Source organism: Brachycentrus maculatus, unplaced genomic scaffold (assembly GCF_059751285.1).
Source record: "Brachycentrus maculatus isolate JH-2025_06_01 unplaced genomic scaffold, ASM5975128v1 h1tg000064l, whole genome shotgun sequence".
NCBI classification, from domain to species: Eukaryota; Metazoa; Arthropoda; class Insecta; order Trichoptera; family Brachycentridae; genus Brachycentrus; species Brachycentrus maculatus.
In genome coordinates, this window is record NW_028280818.1 from 814,733 (window position 1) to 838,088 (window position 23,356).

General features: G+C 36.1%; 1 protein-coding gene across 2 annotated transcripts; it reads right to left on the reverse strand.

Annotated features, from left to right (window-relative positions):
• Positions 1 to 465: 465 nt before the first annotated feature.
• LOC148311473 (actin nucleation-promoting factor WAS-like) lies at positions 466 to 23,227 on the reverse strand. Of its 2 annotated transcripts, none has more exons than XM_088256566.1 (11): positions 22,893 to 23,227; positions 15,513 to 15,740; positions 11,652 to 11,751; positions 10,823 to 11,038; positions 8,995 to 9,117; positions 6,859 to 7,056; positions 6,229 to 6,318; positions 4,409 to 4,525; positions 3,639 to 3,814; positions 2,326 to 2,412; positions 466 to 1,490 (listed from the first exon to the last, which is right to left on the reverse strand). In XM_088256566.1, the coding sequence occupies exons 1-11, from the start codon at positions 22,986 to 22,988 to the stop codon at positions 1,326 to 1,328; spliced, it is 1,596 nt and encodes a 531-aa protein (XP_088112692.1). In that variant the 5' UTR covers positions 22,989 to 23,227; the 3' UTR covers positions 466 to 1,325. The 2 variants fall into 2 exon arrangements, with proteins under 2 accessions (XP_088112692.1, XP_088112693.1); XM_088256567.1 differs by having other exon boundaries at positions 1,200 to 1,490; positions 4,409 to 4,519; positions 22,893 to 23,132.
• Between the last annotated feature and the right edge of the window lie 129 nt (positions 23,228 to 23,356).

Genomic DNA, 23,356 nt, shown 5'->3' on the forward strand with positions numbered 1-23,356 from the left:
TTCTATACATGGTTCACCACTGGCAAGTACCATACAATCTAGTTTTTACAAATTCAAGTATAAAACGTATTTCATTTCATAAAAATTACAGCTATTTTAGACACATACACAACTCTGGTAATTGTTACATATCGCTCACTCTTTTCAAGAACGTCATAAATCAAAAAACTTGATTTTTCAGGAGAACATTTTTTAAGTTTAAAAATATAATAAAATGTATTAAAAATAAATATCAAGCCACTCAAGGTTTTTTCTCCATTTGAAAAATATTTAGTATATTTAAAAAAATAATTAAACTATTGTTAGGTATTCCTTTTCTTCAAAATGCAAAAACAACATTTTCTGCCCTGTAGCGGGTAAATATTAAGTTAAAAATATGCCACTTTTGCTGGGATATAGTACATTTTCTGGGTATTCCGAAAATATGCACAACTGAAAATTAACAATTTTTGATTTATGACGTTCTTGAAAGGAGTGAGCGAATTGTGTGGAGTACCGGAATAAAACACAACAGCTGCTACTACTAATAACGGATTTTGTAGAGCGCAAAACGTCCTTTTGCAGGAAATTTTAAATATCCACATATTATATGCATTTAGAAAACTCGTTCAACTTAGTAAATATACGGTGTGTTAAAATGATGCGGAATGCATTGAAATACGTGTCACAACAGATTTGAAGAAATAGTGGTATTTACCAAGTTAAAATAAATTAAAAATAAATATATTTCACACAAAGTGACTGCCAATTAATGAAATTAGTAAAAAAAATAAATCATTATCTTAATTTTTTAAGTAATACTTTTTGAATAACAAAAATACGCAAAAACACCCTACTAAGGATGTGACTAAAGAAAAAAGATTCACAAATAAATTTTAAAAGAGTAAATAAAATAAAATAAAATTGTGTAAAATTTCAGATCTATAAATATTCGAATACGTTCGCAATAAAGATTCCTGTTTGAAAATAAAATAAAGCAAAGGAAAAAAATATTCCAAGTACTTATCATATTTTTGTTTGTGCACACACCATAATAAATTATAAATTATTTTTGAGGATATCATCGATAAGCGGCTGTCCAAACTCAAAACACAGTAAGGGACATTTTTTTTGCATTTTTGGACTAAGTAGATCCTACTAAGTCCAAAAATGCAAAAAAAAAACCTACTACGAAAAAAATGTCCCTTACTGTGTTTTAAGTTTGGACAGCCATAAGGTCCCGTTAAATTGTTGTAATCTTGCATTACTCCATGATAAATCTTTCCGGGGGAAATTGGTAGCATTCCGATCCGAAGCCATGTACGTTTGCAGAACTGGAAGACCCGTTAGTCTTCCCACTCCTCCCCGTCGCTGGTGACGTCGTCCTGCTCCGAGTCCGAGGAGTCGGAGTGCATGGCCTTGGACCTCTCCTCCAGGGCGCGCGCCAGAGCCCCCGCTAGACCCGCCTGGTTGATGGACTTGCGATCTTCGCTGTTTGAATTCACCGGCACCTAGAATAGTAACCATTTTGTTAAGATCCTTACTAGAAATGGGCTGAATATTCGGTTATCATTATTATCTGAAGTTCACAAGAGTCGGCTATGTGAATTCAATATAATTTATTATTATTCATTGGAATACACTGGTTTGCGCATGCGAGGAGAATGGAACCATCCAGACTCCCCCACATTGCACAGTACGGCCAACGAAAAGGTAGACCACCAAAGAGATGGATTGACAGCTGGGAATCCACATCGCAGGAGGCTAATCCCTCTTAAAACAGTCCACAAGATATACACCAAGAAGACGAAGAATTATTCATTCTTTCAGACACTGGGTTATTCACCCTACGGATGATATATCAATATTTATAGATGTCTCAACTTGAGATAAAACAATGGTGAACGATACACAAGTGCCTATCCTTAACGCCACCTTGTGGAGATTTGAGACTTTTAGTGAGGCAGTATACAGCGTACTTACAGTGTTATTACACATTGAAATATAATCAAAGCATTAGCTTTGAGATTCGCAGCAGATGGTAAGTAAAAAAAAAGGGCTTTAGAATTTTTTTTCTTAAAGTGGGCGATGGGAAAAATAAGATTGAGAACCTACGGTTTAAAGTGATCACTAAGCCAGGGATGCTAAGACTTTCATGTTTTTTTTTATATAAAATGATAAATATTTTATTTTAAATTGAGACACCTTATGAATATATATATTTTTTAATTAAGAATTTCGTACAGTTACTAAAAGGCGATTTCCGGACCTTGAAAGTGGCGAAAATTACAAAATCATCAATGTTCTAATTACCAGACTATTACTCCATAACAAAATACTACTCACTGATCTCAATTCAATCCCTTGACGGATTTCTTGTAGTAGATCTCCTCTCTTTCCTTCCCCTGATGGTTTTCTATCCACCTCTACATGCTGCGGGACAAAAATACAATCATTATATAGTCATAGTGTGCCAAAAATATAGTCAAAGTATGCCATTTTTTTAATATTTATATGTTTATTAGATTTGGCATTTAATTTGTAGAACCCCATTTTAATTTGCATATTAAATATGCAAATTAAAATGGAGTTCTAGAGAGGAGCTGAAGAGGACTTCCGGAAATAGGCGAGAATGGCAAAAGAGATGTCATCTGTTGCCACAGACCAATCCGCAGGATTGAGACCAGAGAGAGAGTTTAAATATAAAAAACAAACACTGATTTTTAACAGATTCTCAAAATTAGTATTTGATTTTAATATTTAGTATATACGAGGTCTGTTTAAAAAGTATCCGACTTTTATTCATAAAAGCAACATTTATTGAGATACAATTAAACGACACTAATCCCCTTCAAAGTAGTCCCCTTGAGCGGCTACACACTTCTCCCGACAGTGCTGCCACTGCCGGAAGCAACGCTGGAAAGACTCTTTTGGTATGGCGCGAAGGCGGTCCGTCGCAATGTTCATGTCTTCCCTGGTCTAAAATCTGGACCCTTTGAAAAGCATTTTCAGCTGGGGAAAGAGTCAGAAATCACAGGGAGCGTATTGAGAAAGCTGGAACATTGATCACAGACTCCAGCATGTTCTGTGCGATCTCCACACGAGGTTGCTTCTGCTCAGTTGTCAGCAAATTTAGCATAAATTTTGAGATACTTCTGAGGGTCAAATCTTCAGTTAAAATGGAATGAATGGATCCAACACTAATGCTCACTTCATCAGCAGATCATCTCATCAAAGATGAAGAAGAATATGGAAGTCTGGGCATTTACGGGGCTGACGACCGTCATAGGTTGGTTTAAGCGATCACTTTACACACGTGTAACATTCACCCATTATTGACAAGCACACTACTCAAATTTTTGGAAGTTCTATATGAACCAATTTAGAAACCTTGTTCTTGAATCACTAGAACTTCACTAGAGACATCTATTGGTGAAATGTTAAGAAGCTTTTTATTAAGCAGAAACTCTTATATTAGAAATAAAACTATAAACTAAATAAAATTATAAACTCTTATATTGTAAATGCCCAGACTTCCATATTCTTCTTCATCTTTGATGAGATGTCAAAAAATAATATGAAAATAACTCCTGTAATTGGAGATAATCCAGATTTTGTGAACAGGTATTTGGACACACTCAAAATGTTGTAAACAGTACCTTGAGCTGCGACGCGCCTCCTCGGATGCTGTCCATCAGGGCGGCCCTCATGTCTCCCGGTATGGCTCCGGCGGGAGCACGCGCGGGGGAAGAGGACGGAGGCGTCACGGCAGGAGGCGGCGGGGGCGCGGGAGGCGCGGGGGGCGGCGGCGGAGGGGGCGGGGGAGCCGCGCTCGCTACCAGAATTAAAAGTCAAATAAATAAATGTTAAATTTTTTAAATAGCTAGATTGTGATGTAAAAATTTGGTTGTCAAACACGGTTAGAATGGTTATAAATTGTTGGGTAATATATCCAAAATAAAACAAGGTTTGTTGGATTGAATTCTACATTTATTTATGTATATGTTAATACGTGACGCATTCTTCTTAGGACATTATCAAACACTGATAATGTCCTAAGAAGACGAAACGCGTCACATATTAACATATACATAAATAAATGTAGAATTCAATCCAACAAACCTTGTTTTATTTTGGATATATTACCCAACAATTCAATATGGAACTTTACCAACTGTCTGCAGTTACAATAAATAAGAATGGTAATATATGTTAGAATGCTGAGAATCAATATATCGACTCTGGTAAACATTGCCAATAGCGCGGTCCATCGGTATACAGACTCATTGTTTGTTAAATCATTTCCAGCATCTTTAAATCTACAACTTAGTCACAGTGAAGCGCCCTTGAGGAAGATTTTTTACGAAAATGGCGCCATATAAATTGTCTAAATTTACTATTTTTATATTTATAATATGGTTTGTTTCACCTTGCTGCAGCGGTGGAGGGGGTAGTGTCCTCTGCGGCGGCGGGGGCGGCGGAGGGGGGGCTCTGGCCGGGGGAGGGGGCGCCAGTCGAGTTTCTCTCACGGTGCTATTCACTGCAACTGACAAACAAAGCCATTTTATTATGCGACTGATAGAGCTAATGTTGCGAATAGTTTATTTTATATTTTTCTTAAAAAAAAATATTTTTCTAACCATCACGCCGCTTCTCCGCAGGGTTAGGCAGAGAGAATAGAACGCCACACCACTCTGTCTTTGCAAACATTCTTCGCCTCTTCCACGTTCATGCATCTCCTCATTCATACCCGCCGATTATTACGACTCCTAACCAAAAATTCATCTGTAATAAACATAGAGGCAAGACCATCTACATTTTCTGCAATTTTTCTACAACTCCTGGAGTTCCACATAAGGTCTGATTGTTTCGTGTAGTGTCAGTGTCTGACCAGTCCATATCATCAACATTCCCGGCAGAATCATCTTCAGAATCACTCGAAACCGTTCGCATAACCGTAGGACCTCTTATAGCTCCTAAATTATTTCAGAACCACTATCGACTTCATTGTCACTTCTCTCAATATCACTAGGATCTTCTGAAAAAATAACCTGACAAATTTGGTCGGACCATAAAAAATATAACAGACACTCGAGATAAGATTTTGAAAAGGGCTGGATTTAGGTAACATTTCATAGTCATTAAATTTTACAAATGAGATACAAACGTTCATGAAATCAACTCGCAGGCATGACACGAACCTTTTTAAGTACCGTAGAACGGGGCTACTTGAACTTTGATGTGTTAATTGAGCCCAGTACAAAAAAAAAATAAATCTGTATTTGGTCTACAATGATGAACATATTGACATGATTCATTGTTTCCCTGACAGGTGACACTTATTGTCACGATACTTTGATCAATACCACGATCTAAATATTTTTTTTGTACTGATGTACTTTTGTTTTTTTTTTGTACTATAATGATATCTATATGATGTCTATATTGACAGGATTCATTGTTTCCCTGACAGGTGACACTTATTGTCACGATACTTCGATCAATAACACGATCTAAATATTTTTTTTGTACTGATGTACTTTTGTTTTTTTTTGTACTATAATGATATCTATATGATGTCTATATTGACATGATTCATTGTTTCCCTGACAGGTGACACTTATTGTCACGATACTTCGATCAATACCACGATCTGAATATTTTTTTTTGTATTGGGCTCAAGTAACACATCAAAGTTCAAGTAGCCCCGTTCTACGGTAGCGTAAATTTATTTTTGAATGAACAAATGTCTTGATTTATTCAATAGATGTCATTGAGTTCGACTACTTATAAACCTGCGCAAACGCGGGACCGATCCTCAGCGGCCAGTTCAAATTTCTGGAATCCTCCGGGTCCGTTCGGGACTTGTTTTTTTCTCTTCTTATATCCTTAATTTATTATTATTATAACAATGCATTTTATTTGTAACCCCTTGTAAACGATGATGGTTTTAAAAAAAAATTGCACATACAGATAATCGTCCGCCTCCGTAGTGTAATGGTCAGCACGCTTGGCTACCGTTCTGGAGGTCCCGGGTTCGATTCCCAGGGGGGTCAAATAAATACAAGTGATTTTTTCACTCTAATATTTATTTAATACTACTCTGGACTGGTACCTGAAGCGGAGGGCTGATCACCTTTCCTTCGTGTGTTAACGATCAAGATAACACTGTGTTTATATAATGCAGTGCCCTATGCACCATTGGGGTGCGGATAAGGGTTTGAAATGATAATCTAGCGGGTAATTTACCTTGGGGCGTAGGGTTGGCTACGGGGGTCGGAGTCCTCGCCGGCACGGGAGGGGGCATCTGCGCTCTGTTGGATAGGGCGTGACTCAATGCTGGAAACAAGTTGATACACACTGGTCAATATGCAGAATATTGATTTGATAGTAGACGTAGCGCAATACGGAATGGCAGAAATATCTATAGTCCAGCACACTGATTAAACAGTGTGCTGGACAGTCAGAGCATCTTAAAGGTACGGCAAAAGTACATTAACCACAAAAATAGAACTAAAATTATCAGGTTATTTTATTACTATCATCCGTTTCTCCGCAGGGGTAGGCAGAGAGGACGAAACGCCACACACATAATCTATTTAAATAAAAAACAAAATGACAAGAGAATGACTAAGAATGTGTATTTATGGCAAATGTGAGTGGGAGAATAGAAAGAACATGGACGGACGAAAAAGACTTGGCATGATCAGATCAGAACCTAAAATCTGGTATTGTCAAAAGTCTGCGTACTCAGAGGGCACGTATGACTAGATGTATGGATGTGAAGGAAGCGGGACATAAGAGTGTGGCGTTCCATCCCTTCTGCTTATCCCTGCGAGGAAACGGCGTGACGGTATTAGCAGTAGTAGTAGTACTCACACTTAGGGTCGTTGGCGTTCGTATCTACTCCGTCTATTCCGACCACAGCTTCCTTGACGGCGTCCACACCGCCGTGCTTATTGATAAAGTCATAAATGAATTCCCTGGTGTCCTTGTCATGCAGCTGCGTTTCCGAAACTCCGGCTCGCACAAAGAAATCCTTCATCGTCTTCTCTGGTAGGTTTTCAATGTCGAAACCTAGAAAAAGAACAAGGTTAAGAAATGTATAATATACTGACATCAAGGTCTGGAAGGTGTGTCCTATCTGGGGCATGTGCTGAGAGGAGAGAAGTAGGAGCTATTGCAACTAATAGAGGGTCGATTGCAACTAATAGAGGGCAGATCTCCTGGGTCTCCTGGCTCCTGTATATACGAGATAGGACGGGGATCAGGACCGTTTAGGCACTGTTTAGAGCAAGGGTGGACAACCTGGTTGGCTTCCTCCCAGGTCAGTCCGGCGTCTCGAAGTTCCGCTGAGTATAGTCGGTGAATGGTCGTAGCGGCCTTCCGAGGGGCCGGAATCCTCGGGGTTGGAAGAAGAGACATGAGGGGTTGATGCTCTCAGGTGGCATTCTAAGGACATGTCCCAACCATGTCCACCTTCTCCTCTTCAGGACTTCCAATATGAGGGGCTGTTGAGTTCTTCTCCTCACATCGTCATTCCTGACCAAGTCATACCACTTTATACCCAGTATTCGCCTCAGGCACCTATTTTCAAAACTTGCTAGTTTCTTGCTAGATCGAAAGTAGAGCAGACACCGCTGCCACAAAAAACGCGCTTCGAGTGTCAGAAATGAAGACTCTGAGAAGCATAACAGGCAAGAGTCTCCGAGATAGAATCAGAAATGCCAGGATCAGGGAAATATGCGAGATGGAAGATGTCGTTAGGTGGGGAAGGCAACGAAGGAGACAATGGTATGCGCATGTGAGGAGAATGGAACCATCCAGATTCCCCCACATCGCACTGTACGGCCAACCCCATGGTAGACGACTCCCGGGCACACCACCAAAGAGATGGGTTGATAGCTGGGAATCGACGTCGCAGGAGGCTAATCCCTCTTAAAAACAGGCCGCAAGGCCTATAATAATAATAAGAAGATGCTAGTTTCTTGCTTTGAGCTTTGGTGAGGTGCCACGACTCACATCCATACAGCAACACTGTTAGGATGCAGGCGTTAAAGAGACGACACTTTTTTTTTGTCGAGTAAAGCAGTGAGACCCAGACATTGCGCATTTTATTGAATATGGCTCCTCCCATTCCAAGTCGTACGTTCAGTTCCTTCTGGACACTACCATCCTCCACCATGAGTGTTCCAAGGTATCTGAAGGTGTCGACTCCAACGAGCGCTCGTCCTTCACAGGTAAGATGTTGATCTCGGTCCAGACAGGCTGAGTTGCACATGACATTGGTCTTTTCGGCATTCACTCTTAGGCCTAACCGAGCGGAGTTTATTTGGAGGGAGTCAATTGTATCTTGAAGGGCTCCGATCGATGTTTCTATTAGAACTGCATCGTCCGCATATTCTAAATCGCATTATTTATTATTCTACTTAGCCCTTAATTATTTTACATACTAGGAGACACATCGAAAACATGATTTACAACTTATTATCAACCTTATATTTTGAGCAGTAATTTTGTCCGCCTCCGTAGTGTAATGGTCAGCACGCTAGGCTACCGTTCTGGAGGTCCCGGGTTCGATTCCCAAGGGGGGTAAAATAAATAGAAGTGATTTTTTCACTGTCATATTTATTCAATATTATCCTGGACTGGTACCTGAAGCGGAGGGCTGATCACCTTTCCTTCATGTGTAAACGATCAAGATAACACTGCGTTTATATGACGCAGTGCCCTATGCACCATTGGGGTGCGGATAAGGGTTTTATTATTATTATTATTATTAATTTTACTCGCAGTATTTTGAGTGTGTTCAAATCTTTATATGTTTGACATTAAAAACAACTACCATAGATGTCACTGATAAAGTTGTAGTGGAAAAATGCAGTTGAATAGGGTTAAAGCTTAACATGTGCTAGACGCCGAAAGCTGTACATTGGGCTCCAACAGCAATGAATTATCAGATTTGTGAACAAAGATTTCGACACACTTAAAATATTATGATTTAATATGTCTTACCCTTATTGGCGTCCCAGCCGACATGGGAGACATGTTTGAAGTCGTGGGGAAGGCCGATATCCGCTTTCGTCAGCTTTCTTGACTTGGATCGCTTGGCGCTGGCCGCAGACTTGGATACGGGGGCTGAAACAAATAAAAGATGCTTATGTTATTACAATTAACAGGACTTTTGAAGTCTGGCATATGAAGAAAAAAAAAAAAGAGAATACCGTCATTATGTGCTCATATATAAATGTATACATATCGCCCACTCCTTTCAACAATGTCATAAATAAAAAAAACTTGATTTTTCAGGAGATCATTTTTAAAGTTTAAAAATATATTCTAATACAATGTATTAAAAATACAAATCAAGCCACTTATTGAACTTTTTACTGTGCAATAGATCTTTTTAGGTAAAACCTGAATGTTTTTTCTCCATTTGAAAAATATTAAGTTTATTTAAAGAAATATGTAATAAAAAAATGCCTTTTCTTCAAAACGCAAAAACAACACTTTCTGCCCTGTAGTGGGTAAATATTTAGTAAAAAATATGCCGCTTTTGCTGGGATATAGTACATTTTCTGGGCATTCCGAAAACATGCAGAACTGAAAATTGACGATTTTTGTTATATGACGTTCTTGAAAGGAGTGAGCGATATATGAACCATAAAGGCCCGCATAATTCACTTCAAGGTATGCAAGAGAAACTGATCAAATCATTTAAATGTAGAGTATGTTAAATCCGACATTCTTCCTGAGGTATAGTGCTCTCACAAGAGTTGAAACGCGACACAGTTTTTTGTCTTATAGTTAGAATAATTTGGGAAAAACATGGAAGAGTCATAAGAATAAGAAGAAAGTTGAAAGAGGCCTACATCCTTCTTCTCCGTCTAATTCCTCATTACTGAGGGTTGTGACCCTTGTGGAAGCAATGACCCTTCTCCAGTTATCCCTTGACTGCGCTGTACGTAGCGCTCCAACCACCTTAACTTGATCGCTCCATCGTGTGGGGATCTTCCTCTCCCTCTCTTCCCCTCCAGGCTACCCATCACAACCAGTCATTCCAGGCTATCCTCATTACCACGCGCAATATGTTCAAAGAACTGAAGAATCCGTCATGTACAGACATTGGCGAGAGTCAAGGTATCATTGGTCTGTTTGTTCCCGATAGTTACCTAAGACAGCGTCGACATATATTGTTTCACATTCCTATACACAGGACCAACCTGCCGATGGTTATGCCTGTAGGAAGAGCTACCGCTATGTTGAACAATATCTCATTGGATATTGATCTGTTCCATGTGTCCGAAGGAGTTTTCCGAAGCGGGATTCTTCTACACATTTAACAAGAGTCTTCTTGCTTACTTTTTAATCTATTTTTTAATGTATACGCCTTAAACGTTAGTTTGTAATGTATATATTAATTATTGAATAAATTGAATTGAATTGAATTGAATTGAACCAGTCATTCTAGGCTATCCTCATTACCACATGCAACGTGTCCAAAGAACTGAAGAATCCGTCGTGTACAGACACTGGCCAGAGTCAAGCCAACCAAGTGTAGTTCTTGGCGAGTGGACTTGTTGGTGCTTCTAGCTGTCCATGGAATTCGGAGCATGTGCCTTCAATACCACATTTCGAAAGAGTCGATAACTCAATAACTTAGTAACGAAAGAACTTAATAACTCGACACTGGCTATAACACCCGAGATGGGTGAAACGCCAAATGAAAGAGTCAAATTTTCAGCAAAAACGGCTGCAAATTTTTCGGGGATAGGCGGCCTACATCTAGCAGTGGATAGATGTCTGAAGAAGATAAGAAGAAAGTTGTAATAAGCCATCTCACCGGTTTGCTGTGGCGCCTTCTGCGTGCCGTTGACGCTGGTGGGCATGGGCGGGGTGGGCGTGGGCGCGGGCGTGGTGGCGGGGAGCGGCGAGGGCGCGTGGTGGTGGTGGTGGTGGCGCGCCGGGCCCGCGCTCTTGGCGGCCGGGACCACCCGGGACACCTCGCTGCCCGAGGACAGCCGGGACGCATTCTGCTGCTGGGCCTTCTGTCTGCGCTCTGTAAAAAAAACTAATGTTATTAATTGTGTACAAATTAATCACTTAAACCAGCCTATGTTAATTATTGTTTCCGCATTTGCTTTGTGATAGCCATGATTAAATTATTCAATTCAATTCAATTCAATTTATTTATAGATAATATACACATTACAAACTTAAATTTGAATTGTATACATTAACAAAAATAGAAAATAAGCAAGAATACTATTGCTAAAGGTGTAGAAGAATCCAACTTCGGAAAACTCCTTCGGACACATGGAACAGATCAATATCCTATGAGATATTGTTCAACATAGCGGTAGCTCTTCCTACAGGCATAACCATCGGCAGGTTGGTCCTGTGTATAGGAATGTGAAACAATCTATGTGGACGCTGTCTTAGGTAACTATCGGGAATATACAGACCAATGTTCCGGATAATTTCAGGATTATCGATCATACATAAAAGATAATACATAAAAGACTCTTCTTTTTTACCACTTGAGTATTATATTGTTATGATTAGTTTAAGTTGAGTAATGACTTCTAATCTACCCCACGTTAGCAGACTAGAACCACGACTGTTTTCAAGTGAAACGGGTTTCGAGAAAAGAGTGTTTAAAATGGACAAACCTTCTCTTTTCTGTTTCTTAAGCTCTATCTTCTCAAAAAGGTTTGTCTTGAGGATGAGTGCCTCTTCTTCAGTCGCAAAGTTGAATGCGGTCATGTAATCCTGAAACCAAGAGTTGTCATATTAATAAAATCATAGTGTACTCTTGTTAATCTTAGTGCGGCGACTCGCTACTCAGTCATTAGTAGCTAGGTACCTAAACAAACAAGCAAACCTGCCAGGTTGCCCGCACTGGTAAATCTACCAGGTTGTTAGCCCTGCATACCGAGCAGGAGCATACATATTTGGTCAAAGGAACTTTGAGTATTTTGCAAAAAAAAACTGCAAACCTGCTTCCATTATCTATTAAATAATGAAACTATGTATAAAAGAGCTACTCATAATTCGATAATGGAAGTGGGTGGATTTGAAATAGATAGAATAATTTATTTATTGATTTGGCGTTTAATTTGTAGAACTCCATTTTAATTAATATATTAAATCCAACACTGATTTTTAAATTTATATATAAAATCAAACACTGATTTTTTTTTAAATGCATTCGTTTTAAAATGCCATAGCAAGGTGAATTGTCACAAAAATAGTTCTATATGTGTTTAAAAAAAAATGAATACAACTTAGTAGACTCAAAAAATCAGTGTTTGATTTAACCATTTAATATAAAGATAGCATCATTCAGCCATGTCATCCATAATTGCAAGACTCATGATAGACAAGTAACTAACAAATAATTTACAATATAAAATGTACCCTCAGCACGGGACAACGTAGTGAGGGCAAATAATTGCTAATTTTAAATATTTATATTATAAAAAATGAATAAATATGGGTGAAAAAAAAGAAATATGAAAAAACTACAGAATATGCACCCATACAAATGTAAAAATATCTAAAATCGTCAGTTACCCCTTTTGTATTAAGAACTGCACTAGAGTAAATCATCCACATGAGTCATTCCAGTGATTTTATCAATGAAAATTTATGTTTCCTGTTAAAACCAATGAACTTTGTATAGAGTGAGATAAAAATTACTCACCAATAAGATGATTATACAAAATATGCGGCTATAAATTTGCAGAAAAAAATATAACTGACCTACTGACTATTATGCCTTAGTGGTGCAGGTAGAGAGGATAAAACGCCATACTAATCTGTCTTTGTGAGTATTTTCACTCTTTCCACATTCATGCTCTCCTCAAACATGCCTGCCAATGATTCCAAATCTTGACCTTTCCACGCATATTTGAAATATCGCTCACTCCTTTCAAGAACGTCATAAATCAAAAATTGTCAATTTTCAGTTGTGCATGTTTTCGGAATGCCCAGAAAATGTACTAAATCCCAGCAAAAGAGGCACATTTTTAACATAATTTTTACCCGCTACAGGGCAGAAAGTGTTGTTTTTGCGTTTTGAAGAAAAGGTGTTGTTTAATTATTTTTTTAAATTTACTTAATATTTTTCAAATGGAGAAAAAACCTTCAGGTTTTACTTAAAAAGATCTGTTGCACAGAAAAAAGTTCAGTAAGAGGCTTAGTATTTATTTTTAATACATTGTATTATATTTTTAAACATTAAAAACGTTCTCCTGAAAAATCAAGTTTTTTGATTTATGACGTTCTTGAAAGGAGTGCGCGATATATGTAAAATTTTCCACGGTCTTCCTCTGCCTTTTTTCCAAGTACCTTCGCCTGATACATTTGTTTTTTCTTTACTCATTCAGGCGCCGTGGTGTAGTTGGGCAGACATTCTACTTCGAAACTGGTGTTTCAACTTCAATTCCCGGCAATTGCAAAATAAATTCAAGAAATATTTCTTTTCAACTGGTCCGGGTATTTGTGATGTATTTTTAATATCTACCTTTCCTGTCTATCCTTATTATAATACAAGGCTCTAATCTCTAGTGATTCAAGAATAATGTTTCAAAATTGGTTCATATATATAGAGCTTCCAAGAATTTGAGTAGTGTGGTTGTCAATAATGGGTAGAATGTATAAACTGATCACTTAAACCAGCCCATGACGGTCGTCAGCCCCGTAAATGCCCAGACTTCATATTCTCCTTCATCTTTGATGAGATGTCAAAAAATAATATAATACAAGGCTCTTAAATAGAGGCTTTGTGGGTTATTCCTTAAAAAAAAAACGATCCACATGACCAAACCTTGTCACTTTTTCTTAATTTCTCAATTATTTTAAGTGTCTTTTTTATACTTTGAATTTAAATTATACTTGGTAAATACCAGTATTTATTTATATCTATTATGACACGTGTTTTGATGCATTCCACACCATTTAAACACCATACATATGAATTTTATAGACTAAGCCTTGCATTCTTTTCGGCATTCAAACATCTATCATACTTCAGTTTGTTCAATATTTGTCTGAGTGATCGCATTTCCTCTTCATTTAGTCTACTTTCATCCATAAATTATTTATTTGAAATTTGATCACTGCATGTTTTTACTAGATAATTTTCTTTAAAAAATTATCAGAATCCATAATAAACGTCATGTGGTGTCATAGAAAGCAGTGTGAAGGTTAGTTTGTTTAAAAAACAATCAACAAAAGAAATACATACATTATTCGACTCCACACCAGAGAATCTATAGCACATTATAAGAAAAATAATCTTTTGGAGGTATAAAATCTTTTTACACAATTTTCGAAAAATCAACACAGACAAAGTCACATGAAAAATCAGAATTCTCAAGTTGTCATCTTGACCTTTAAAATTTGTGTGATGGCAACATTTGTTTCTTTAGAGGGGTGAAATATTTGAATTGGAAATTGTTCCATAAGTTGCAAAAATCTTTTTCGGAAAATTAAACATTTACAAGTTATAGATATTAATTTTCGGGTGTGTGTGGTTCTAGTGTTAAGTAGGTACTGAAATTATTTCCTGAATTTCCGAATGTGTTTGCTCAGTAAATCAGGCAAATAGAGTTATGTTACACTACGTTGTTTGATTTTTGTAGTGTGTTTGTTTTTGCTGATAAGATAGGTATATTTTCACAAAAGGGGAAAGGTTTCCATGAGAAAATGGTTGACATTGAGTAATAAAACCTAAGCCTGTCCACTTGAAGGTTATTCAAATAAACCTGCAGCAATCAGGTGTTTTTTTCTATCAATTATTATTATCCACTGAAAAATTACAAATTTAGTTTTTTTTGGTGCACGGATTTTTGCAAAATCAGTAATTTTAATTGAATATATTAATATTTTTTTCCTAACCTATCCATTAAAAAAATGGAATAAAATCAAATTTTGTAGTCAAGACTTTTACAATAATATTAGTATATATTATCTATATAAATAAAAATGTGAAAATTCATTTATTAAAATTTTTAAATATCAAGTTATTCAGAAATTTTGTCACCATGTTGCATTTAATTATGTGTGTGTTTTTAAATACATGCGTCAGGTAATAACACATTCTTTTAAAACAGTTTTCGTCAGCAATGGCAGCGCCTTCTGTTGAAAGTAACAGCAACATGCGCAATATTTATCATTGCTCATGACAAAGACCTGCTAAAATATTATCCACAAGCATTGTGAAATAAAACACATTAGAAACGTGTGTTTTTTCTTTTCTTTCATTTCCATTTAACCAGACTATCCACGGTAACGCGTGGCCGGCTACAAGATAACAATATTAAACTTGATATGCATCTTACCTTATGTTTTTTTGCATATATGCCTGCCTGATTCTCGTTATGCGAAATGTCACTCATTAAAGGAACAACCTTTTCTATTTTTTTTGCTGGTTATGTGAATTACTCGTTATGAGAGGTTTCACTGCCTACATTTATTTAAATTATAAACAATTTTTTTAAATATATTTAAAGTTAGTGGCTTGTCACCTCCGCTTCGAATGTGTGAAAGAAGGGCCGGGGCGTCAGGTACTGTATCTGGTTGTAGACCTCGTGCTCCCACACGCAGGCGCGTCGCTGCATGCAGAATATCCTGAAGAAGTAGGACCTCTTCTGGTTGTCCTTGACGAGGCACAGTATCCCCGTGTCCCTCTTGGTCCACTGGTTGTGGGCGGGCCCCTCCGTCGTGTACAGCTGCACCACCGCGGTCGCCAGACTCTGAAAAGGATGGAATATTAACCCATCTAAATACTATATATGTAATAAAATACCTAGGTACCTACCTATACATTTTATTAAGTACCTACATATAGTACAAATCTACCACCAGATGTCGCATGCATCGCACTGAATAAACAAAAGACATCAGATAGAAAAATATAATATTGTGAACTGTCAGAATCAGATAGATAGAAAAATATTGTAAAGATTAATTAAGAATAAACTTTTATCGTCGTTTCTTTAATTAAAAAGCAACACATTGTTTATTTTATAATTATACACCCACTTTAATTACAAAGAAGAATATTACCACGTTATATATATTAAAGCCAAACACTGATTTTAAACTGATTTACTTTCTGGGATCTCTCAATCTCTTATTCAGTCATTTATTGTAACTGCAGACAGTTGGTAGAATTCCATATTGAATTGTTGGGTAATATATCCAAAATTAAACAAGGTTTATTTGGTTAAATTCTACATTTATTTATGTATATGTTAATACGTGACGCGTTTCGTCTTATTAAGACATTATCAAACACTCAAATCAGTCTCTCACTTCTGAACATTTAAATTATATTAGTTGCCTTAGAAAATTCTTCTTGCCTATTAATAATAATAAAACCCTTATCCGCACCCCAATGATGCATAGGGCACTGCGTCATATAAACGCAGTGTTATCTTGATCGTTTACACACGAAGGAAAGTTGATCAGCCCTCCGCTTCAGGTATCAGTCTAGGGTAATAATATTGAATAAATATTACAGTGAAAAAATCACTCATATTTATTTTACCCCCCTTGGGAATCGAACCCGGGACCTCCAGAACGGTAGCCGAGCGTGCTGACCATTACACTACGGAGGCAGACAAGATTCTTCTTCTTGCCTATTATGTACAGGGATTTATAGCATATTTAGTTTATATGTCTTCAATATGATAGTGGATGTGTAACGTCAATAATAAACTAATAATTTAAATATTAAATATTAAAATCAAATACTTTAATATTTTACTAAATTGTATTTTATTATTAAAAACACAATAATAAAATTTGTTTTTTATGCATTCTGGTGGGGACTAACCAGAGCTATTTCGTCATAACGTAACACGTTACGATGCAAGCATTCGTATAGTCAATACAGCGAGCCAAGCACTCCATCCATAGTCAAAGCGCACGCCGCGAATGACGTTACGACGAAATGCTCCGGTCTGTCCTCACCTTCAAATGTTAAATCGAACACTCATTTTTTGAGTCTACTAAGTTTTGTTTTACTGTTGAAGAAACATAAAAATAAATTTTCTGATAATTGTTTCGCCTTGTTTTGGCATTTTCAAACTACTGTCAAACGTTCCTTACTTTATTACTTTCAAAATAAAATTTATTCTATTACTTTCAAAATATAATTTAGATAGACTCTAAAAATCAGTGTTAAAAACCCACAACCACACTTTTCAAATTTTAGGAACATCACATGACCACACTTTTAAAATTTTAGGAACTCATACATATATCATACATCTCATAACCATACTTTTAAAATTTTAGGAACTCATACATATATCATACATCTCATGACTACACTTTTCAAATTTTAGCAACTCATACATCTCATGATGCTTAATGTTTGAGTTCACGAGAGCCATTTATGGTTGGTTTGAGAAAGCTTTCATTTAGCAGAGACCTTTTTATTTAGATGTATGCAAGATCCTAACCGAATTATTTTACATACTATGAGATGCCTGAAAATTTTAAATTTTTATGCAGCATATAATTGGACCAGATCATTTCAGTTTTAACATTATTGTGTGTCCAAATCCTTGTTCACAAATCTGGGTTGGTCATAAACTCCCAAGTGGAGCAGATAAATCCAGTTAAAATTTTTAAATGTAGTTTTAAGTAGTAAATGGTGCTATGGTGGTGAAAGGTAGTATTGTTTGCATGCTGTGGTAGTGATTGTCCTGACGAAGAGACGGGTACGTCTCGAAACCGGTAGACATAAAAATCTCAGTGAGATCATTTTTGTAAGAAAATAAATAAGTAAAAATGACTAACCACAAAGTAAATGCTTTAAATATTAATAATATTGAGAATAGATAAATCCAGATTTGTGAACAAGGATTCGGACACACTCAAAGACATAATTATGCCATAAAAATTAATGTACGCAAAATATTACAAATAAAATAATTATTTATTGTAGATGTGATTGCTTCATAAAAATTAATTTATGCAAATTATTCCAAATAAAATAATTATTTATTTTTAGATGTGATCAGATGTCCACACCTCTGTGTGACTTCATACGCATAAATGCGAGGTATGATAAAAATACAGACAACTGCAATATACAACACTTTAAGTGTGTCCAAATGCAAATTTGGGTTTTTCCACTGAAGGAGTTAATTTAACATTTCGCCATCTCAACATAGATGAAGAAGAATATGAAAGTATGCGTACTTACAGGGCTTATTACCTGTCATATGCTGGCTAAGTGCCAATTTTTTTATAAAATCACAGTGGGACTAACATCACACCTAAATAATTTTCTTAAAAAAAAAAAAAACTAACTAACCATCACGCCGCTTCCCCGCAGGGGTAGGCAGAGAGAATAGAGCGCCACACCACTCTGTCCTTGCAAACATTCTTCGCCTCTTCCACGTTCATGCATCTCCTCATACATACCCGCCGATTGTTACGACTCCTAACCTGACCACTTTCAAGTATTTGGCATACCTGATCGTGCCATGTTTTTCTCGGTCTTCCTCTGCTTCTTTTCCCACTAACATTCGCCTCATAAATTTGTTTTACCGTTCTTTCCTCACTTATTCGTTCTACATAATTTTCTTCATAATTTTATTGATTGATTCAGCAGCCACATTGAGGTAAAATCTATCCATTTTAAATTTAACTTTTACTTAGTAAATACCACTATTTAATTTAAATGTTAGTCACATGTTTTGATGCATTTTGCAAAAATGCATCAAAACATTTTCAAACACCGTATGTGAAGCTAATTCAAAATTTTAGAGTTAGGTCCTTGGGACGTTGAAGGTTGAAGAGTCACTTTGTTCTTGAAAATCTAAATAAATAAAAAAAAAATTTAAACTTCCTTGTTAATAATTGCAACATCCAGTTTATGAGTTATAAATAAAGAAACTAAACATTTTTTTGTTGAAATGATTATAAGCAATAAGGTAGTCATTGATTTGCTTTCAATACAAGGAATGTTGTGTTCATATTGTACAATGAACGATCATTCAACCCTTTCCAGTCTGCAAAAAAATATTTTGAAAAATCCGGTAGACAATTAGACATTCCAATGGGCAAAAATCCATTTGTTCTCCGCTCAAAATACTGTTGTAGTAGATACGAGCGAAAAAAATATGAGCTTGCATTTAAATTGAATAATACTAAAAAAATTGAAATCTCAACATAGATGAAGAAGAATATGGAAGTCTGGGCATTTATGGGGCTACGACCATCATAGGCTGGTTTAAGTTTAAGTAAATCACTTTACACGCGTGTAAAATTCACCAATTCTACCCATGATTGACAACCACACTACTCAAATTATTGGAAGTTCTATATACAAGGTTCAATTTCGAATCATGGTGCTTGAATCACTAAAATTTCACTAGAGACATCTATTGGTGAGATGAAATTTTCATCTTCCACTTTGCCTTGTAATATAATATGTACTTGGTATATCATACTAGTATTTCTCTCCCTGCATAAAGTGGCCAAAATACTCTAGCTTTTTAATCCTTATAATGTCTGTAACTTGTCTCTTTATTACCGTGTGTCTTAACTTTCTAGTTCTCTCTAGATTTTATTATTAACCCTTAGAGTGCGAACCGTCGATAGATCGACTATCTATTAACGCGTATAAAGTGCAGAGCGTCGGAATACCGACTATTGCGCCGTTAGATTCTGTGCACACTTGATTAATAAGATACTTTTTTTCAAAAATCCTTTAGCTATTTATGCGAAATATGTGAAAATAAGCTAAGCACTATAAGGGTTAATTAAAAAGATAAATATTGGTGTTTTTTTTAATATTTACAAAAATACATTAGTTCCATACTATTTTTGCGAGCCTAAGCGACTCATTATTAAAAAATACATATCAAATGGTGGTAGAATGGGTTCGAGCCCAGAAACACTGACTCGAGAGTCCGCCACACTAATCGCTGGACCACAACCGGACATACATTTTATCCTGCCTATGATAATAATTGATTATAGAATGTTTTTGGTTGTCATAATGAATGACAAAATAATCAAAAAGATTCATTATCTAATTGATCTGTTATAAGTGAACAGATCACTTAACAGATCTGCTGGCGTAGATCTTTTGAATGACCAGATTGTGGCCACCTTTTTTTTTTACATGGTGTGCATAATGAAACATCAATTGTTTGCAAAGACTTGCAAAAGACAACCATAAACAATATTGTTGTGATATCAGACTAATAAATAAACAATATTTGTATTGATTTGTAATCAAATAAATGTTTATATTATTAACTTAGCAGGAAGGTATTATGAAATACTTTAATACATTATTATGCAATATTCTGCTAAATTCCTGAGGAAATTATGGACACACTTATGCTCTATAAACAGGGATATTGTTTGCGGGAAACGCTTAAAAGTGTCTTTTACATAATGTTTGTAGAGAGTGGGAGACGCTTATAAGCCTTCCATTTGTTTACTTTTGGTAGAGCGCAAGAGGCGCCAAAAATATTGTACAGACGAGAATTGGGTTTGCGGTTACTTGTGATTAGTTTACTGAGGGTCGGGCGGCAGACTGAGTATAATTAGGGTCAGGGTTGATGAAAAAACTGCCCGACAACCAGGGGCAAGTATTCCATATAGGCAGAAAAGCAGTGCCTATCCTAACTTACCCGCGTGATATATAAAAATGCAACCAGTACCTACCCTACCTTAATAATAATAATAATAAAACCCTTATCTGCACCCCAATGGTGCATAGGGCACTGCATCATATAAACGCAGTGTTATCTTGATCGTTTACACATGAAGGAAAGCCCTCCGCTTCAAGTACCAGTCCAGGGTAATATTGAAAAATCTTACAGTGAAAAAATCACTCATATTTATTCTTACCCCCCCTGGGAATCGAACCCGGGTCCTCCAGAACGGTAGCCGAGCGTGCTGACCATTACACTACGGAGGCGGACAAAACCTTACCCTACCTTACTAAGTATTATCTTGTTTACCTTACTCCTACTTCTTTTGCATACCTTAGTAAGTAGTACCTAGCTTACCTTACTACCTACTTCTACTGCCTGCCCTAATTAATTCTCTGTGTACACCACTGCCGACAACAATGTGGTAACGGGCATCACAATATAGAATTTTCATGCATGTTTCTTTAACCAAAAAATCTTCAATTATGGATGATAAATTTATATATGAAGTCAAGTACTGTGTTCCGAGTTTGATCAATATATCTAGAAGTTTCAAGAATTTGAATAATGTTATTATCAATTGGTTAATGTTACACTTGTGTAAAGTGATCACTTAAACCAGCCTTTGATGGTCGTAAGCCCTGTAAATGCCCAGACTTCCATATTCTTTTTTGTAAATGTTGAGATAACACATAACGCTCACTCCTTTCAAGAACGTCATAAATCAAAATTTGTCAATTTTCAGTTGTGTATGTTTTCGGGATGCCCGAAAAATGTACTATATCCCAGCAAAAGAGGCACATTTTTAACTTAATATTTACCCGCTACAAGGCAGAAAGTGTTGTTTTTGCATTTTGAAGAAAAGGTGTCGTTTAATTATTTTTTTAAATATAATAAATATTTTTCAAATAGAGAAAAAACCTTCAGGTTTTACCTTAAAAGATCTGTTGCAAAGTAAAAAGTTCTACAAGTGGCTTGATATTTATTTTTAATAAATTGTATTATATTTTTAAACTTTGAAAACGTTCTGAAAAATCGAGTTTTTTGATTTATGACGTTTTTGAAAGGAGTGAGCGATAAATGCAAATATTTGAAAAGTATTTTCAAAATCTAAAAAAGGGATTCTTTTATTTATTTATTTAACCCTTAATAACTAAACATTAGTCAGGCGGCAATTAAAAATGTGAAACCTATCAAAAGTATTTATTAAAAATAGGAACCGGTTACATGGCACTTAAGTTTGGTTTATTAGGAATGAATGTAAGAGACATTTAACAATATTACATATTCACTATAACACTATTCCGCACAGCTACTACATATCGCTCACTCCTTTCAAGAATGTCATAAATCAAAAAACTTGATTTTTCAGGAGAATGTTTTTACAGTTTAAAAATATAACACAATGTATTAAAAATAAATACTAAGCCACTTATTGAACTTTTTACTGTGCAACAGATCTTTTAAGGTGAAACCTGAAGATTTTTTCTCCATTTTAAAAATATTAAGTATATTTTTAAAAAAATAATTAAACAATACATTTTCTTCAAAATGTAAAAACAACATTTTCTGCCCTGTAGCGGGTAAATATTAAGTTAAAAATATGCCTCTTTTGCTGGGAAATGATACATTTTCTGGGCATTCCGAAAACATGCACAACTGAAAATTGACCATTTTTGATTTATGACGTTCTTGAAAGGAGTGAGCGATATGTCAATATTGTGCGATCTAGGGTCAAATTGGGCTAGCAGCTACACTGCAAAGGTAGATAAAAACTTAAATATTTTTATATTTGTTAGTTGCCTTACAAATTTTCCTTGCCTATTATGTACAAGGATTTATAACATATTTAGTTTATATCTCTTAAAAATGAAAGTGGATGTGTATAGTTCACAATAAATTAATAAAGTTGATCCCTAAAAAAAAACAAAACAAAAGACACTATGGATTCTATATCTTATATCAATCAAGATCTGGCACATAGCTCATTTACTTAAATATTAAACATAGTTATGATATCTGTAAACAGATGAATGCACAAATTGGAAAGTAGTTTACTGGATTACAGACTATCAAGTGCAGCTTTAGGTACTTGCAAGGGAACGTATGAAAGTGTGATCGAGTGAGAGCTTGCTTGTCTAGTTAGTAGTTGGTTTCCCTTGGTACAATGTATATAATTTTACAGGCAAAATGAATATATTTATATGAAAAAATTACCACACATCTCGGGCCCACCAATTTGAATATCAACTCATTTTCCTCGCGAGTTAATAGGAGACTGGGTCGACTCTCCCCCGGCATCCTGTCCTTCATGATGTTGATTTATTTGTAAAAATTGCGAAACGAATCCGAGTTGACACATTTAAAACAAGTAACATTTTGGGCACATAAAACTCTTGTGAAATTTGCACCGGCGTAAACAAACTTCGCGTAGTAATTTGCGGTACGGTTAGAGAAACAAACTGACTGACACTGTTTTAATAATAAAATATTAAACTTTCACCAGAGCACTGACACCCGTCATTCGCTCCCCCACACCTTGGATTTTTGACGTATTTCTATTTAAATTCTCAGTTTGCCCAACCTGATATAACAGTTTTCCCACTACAATATTTATTTATAATGTAGCGGTACCTACGCAACATGTGAAATAAAATTTAGTTATCCATATACCAAACCAC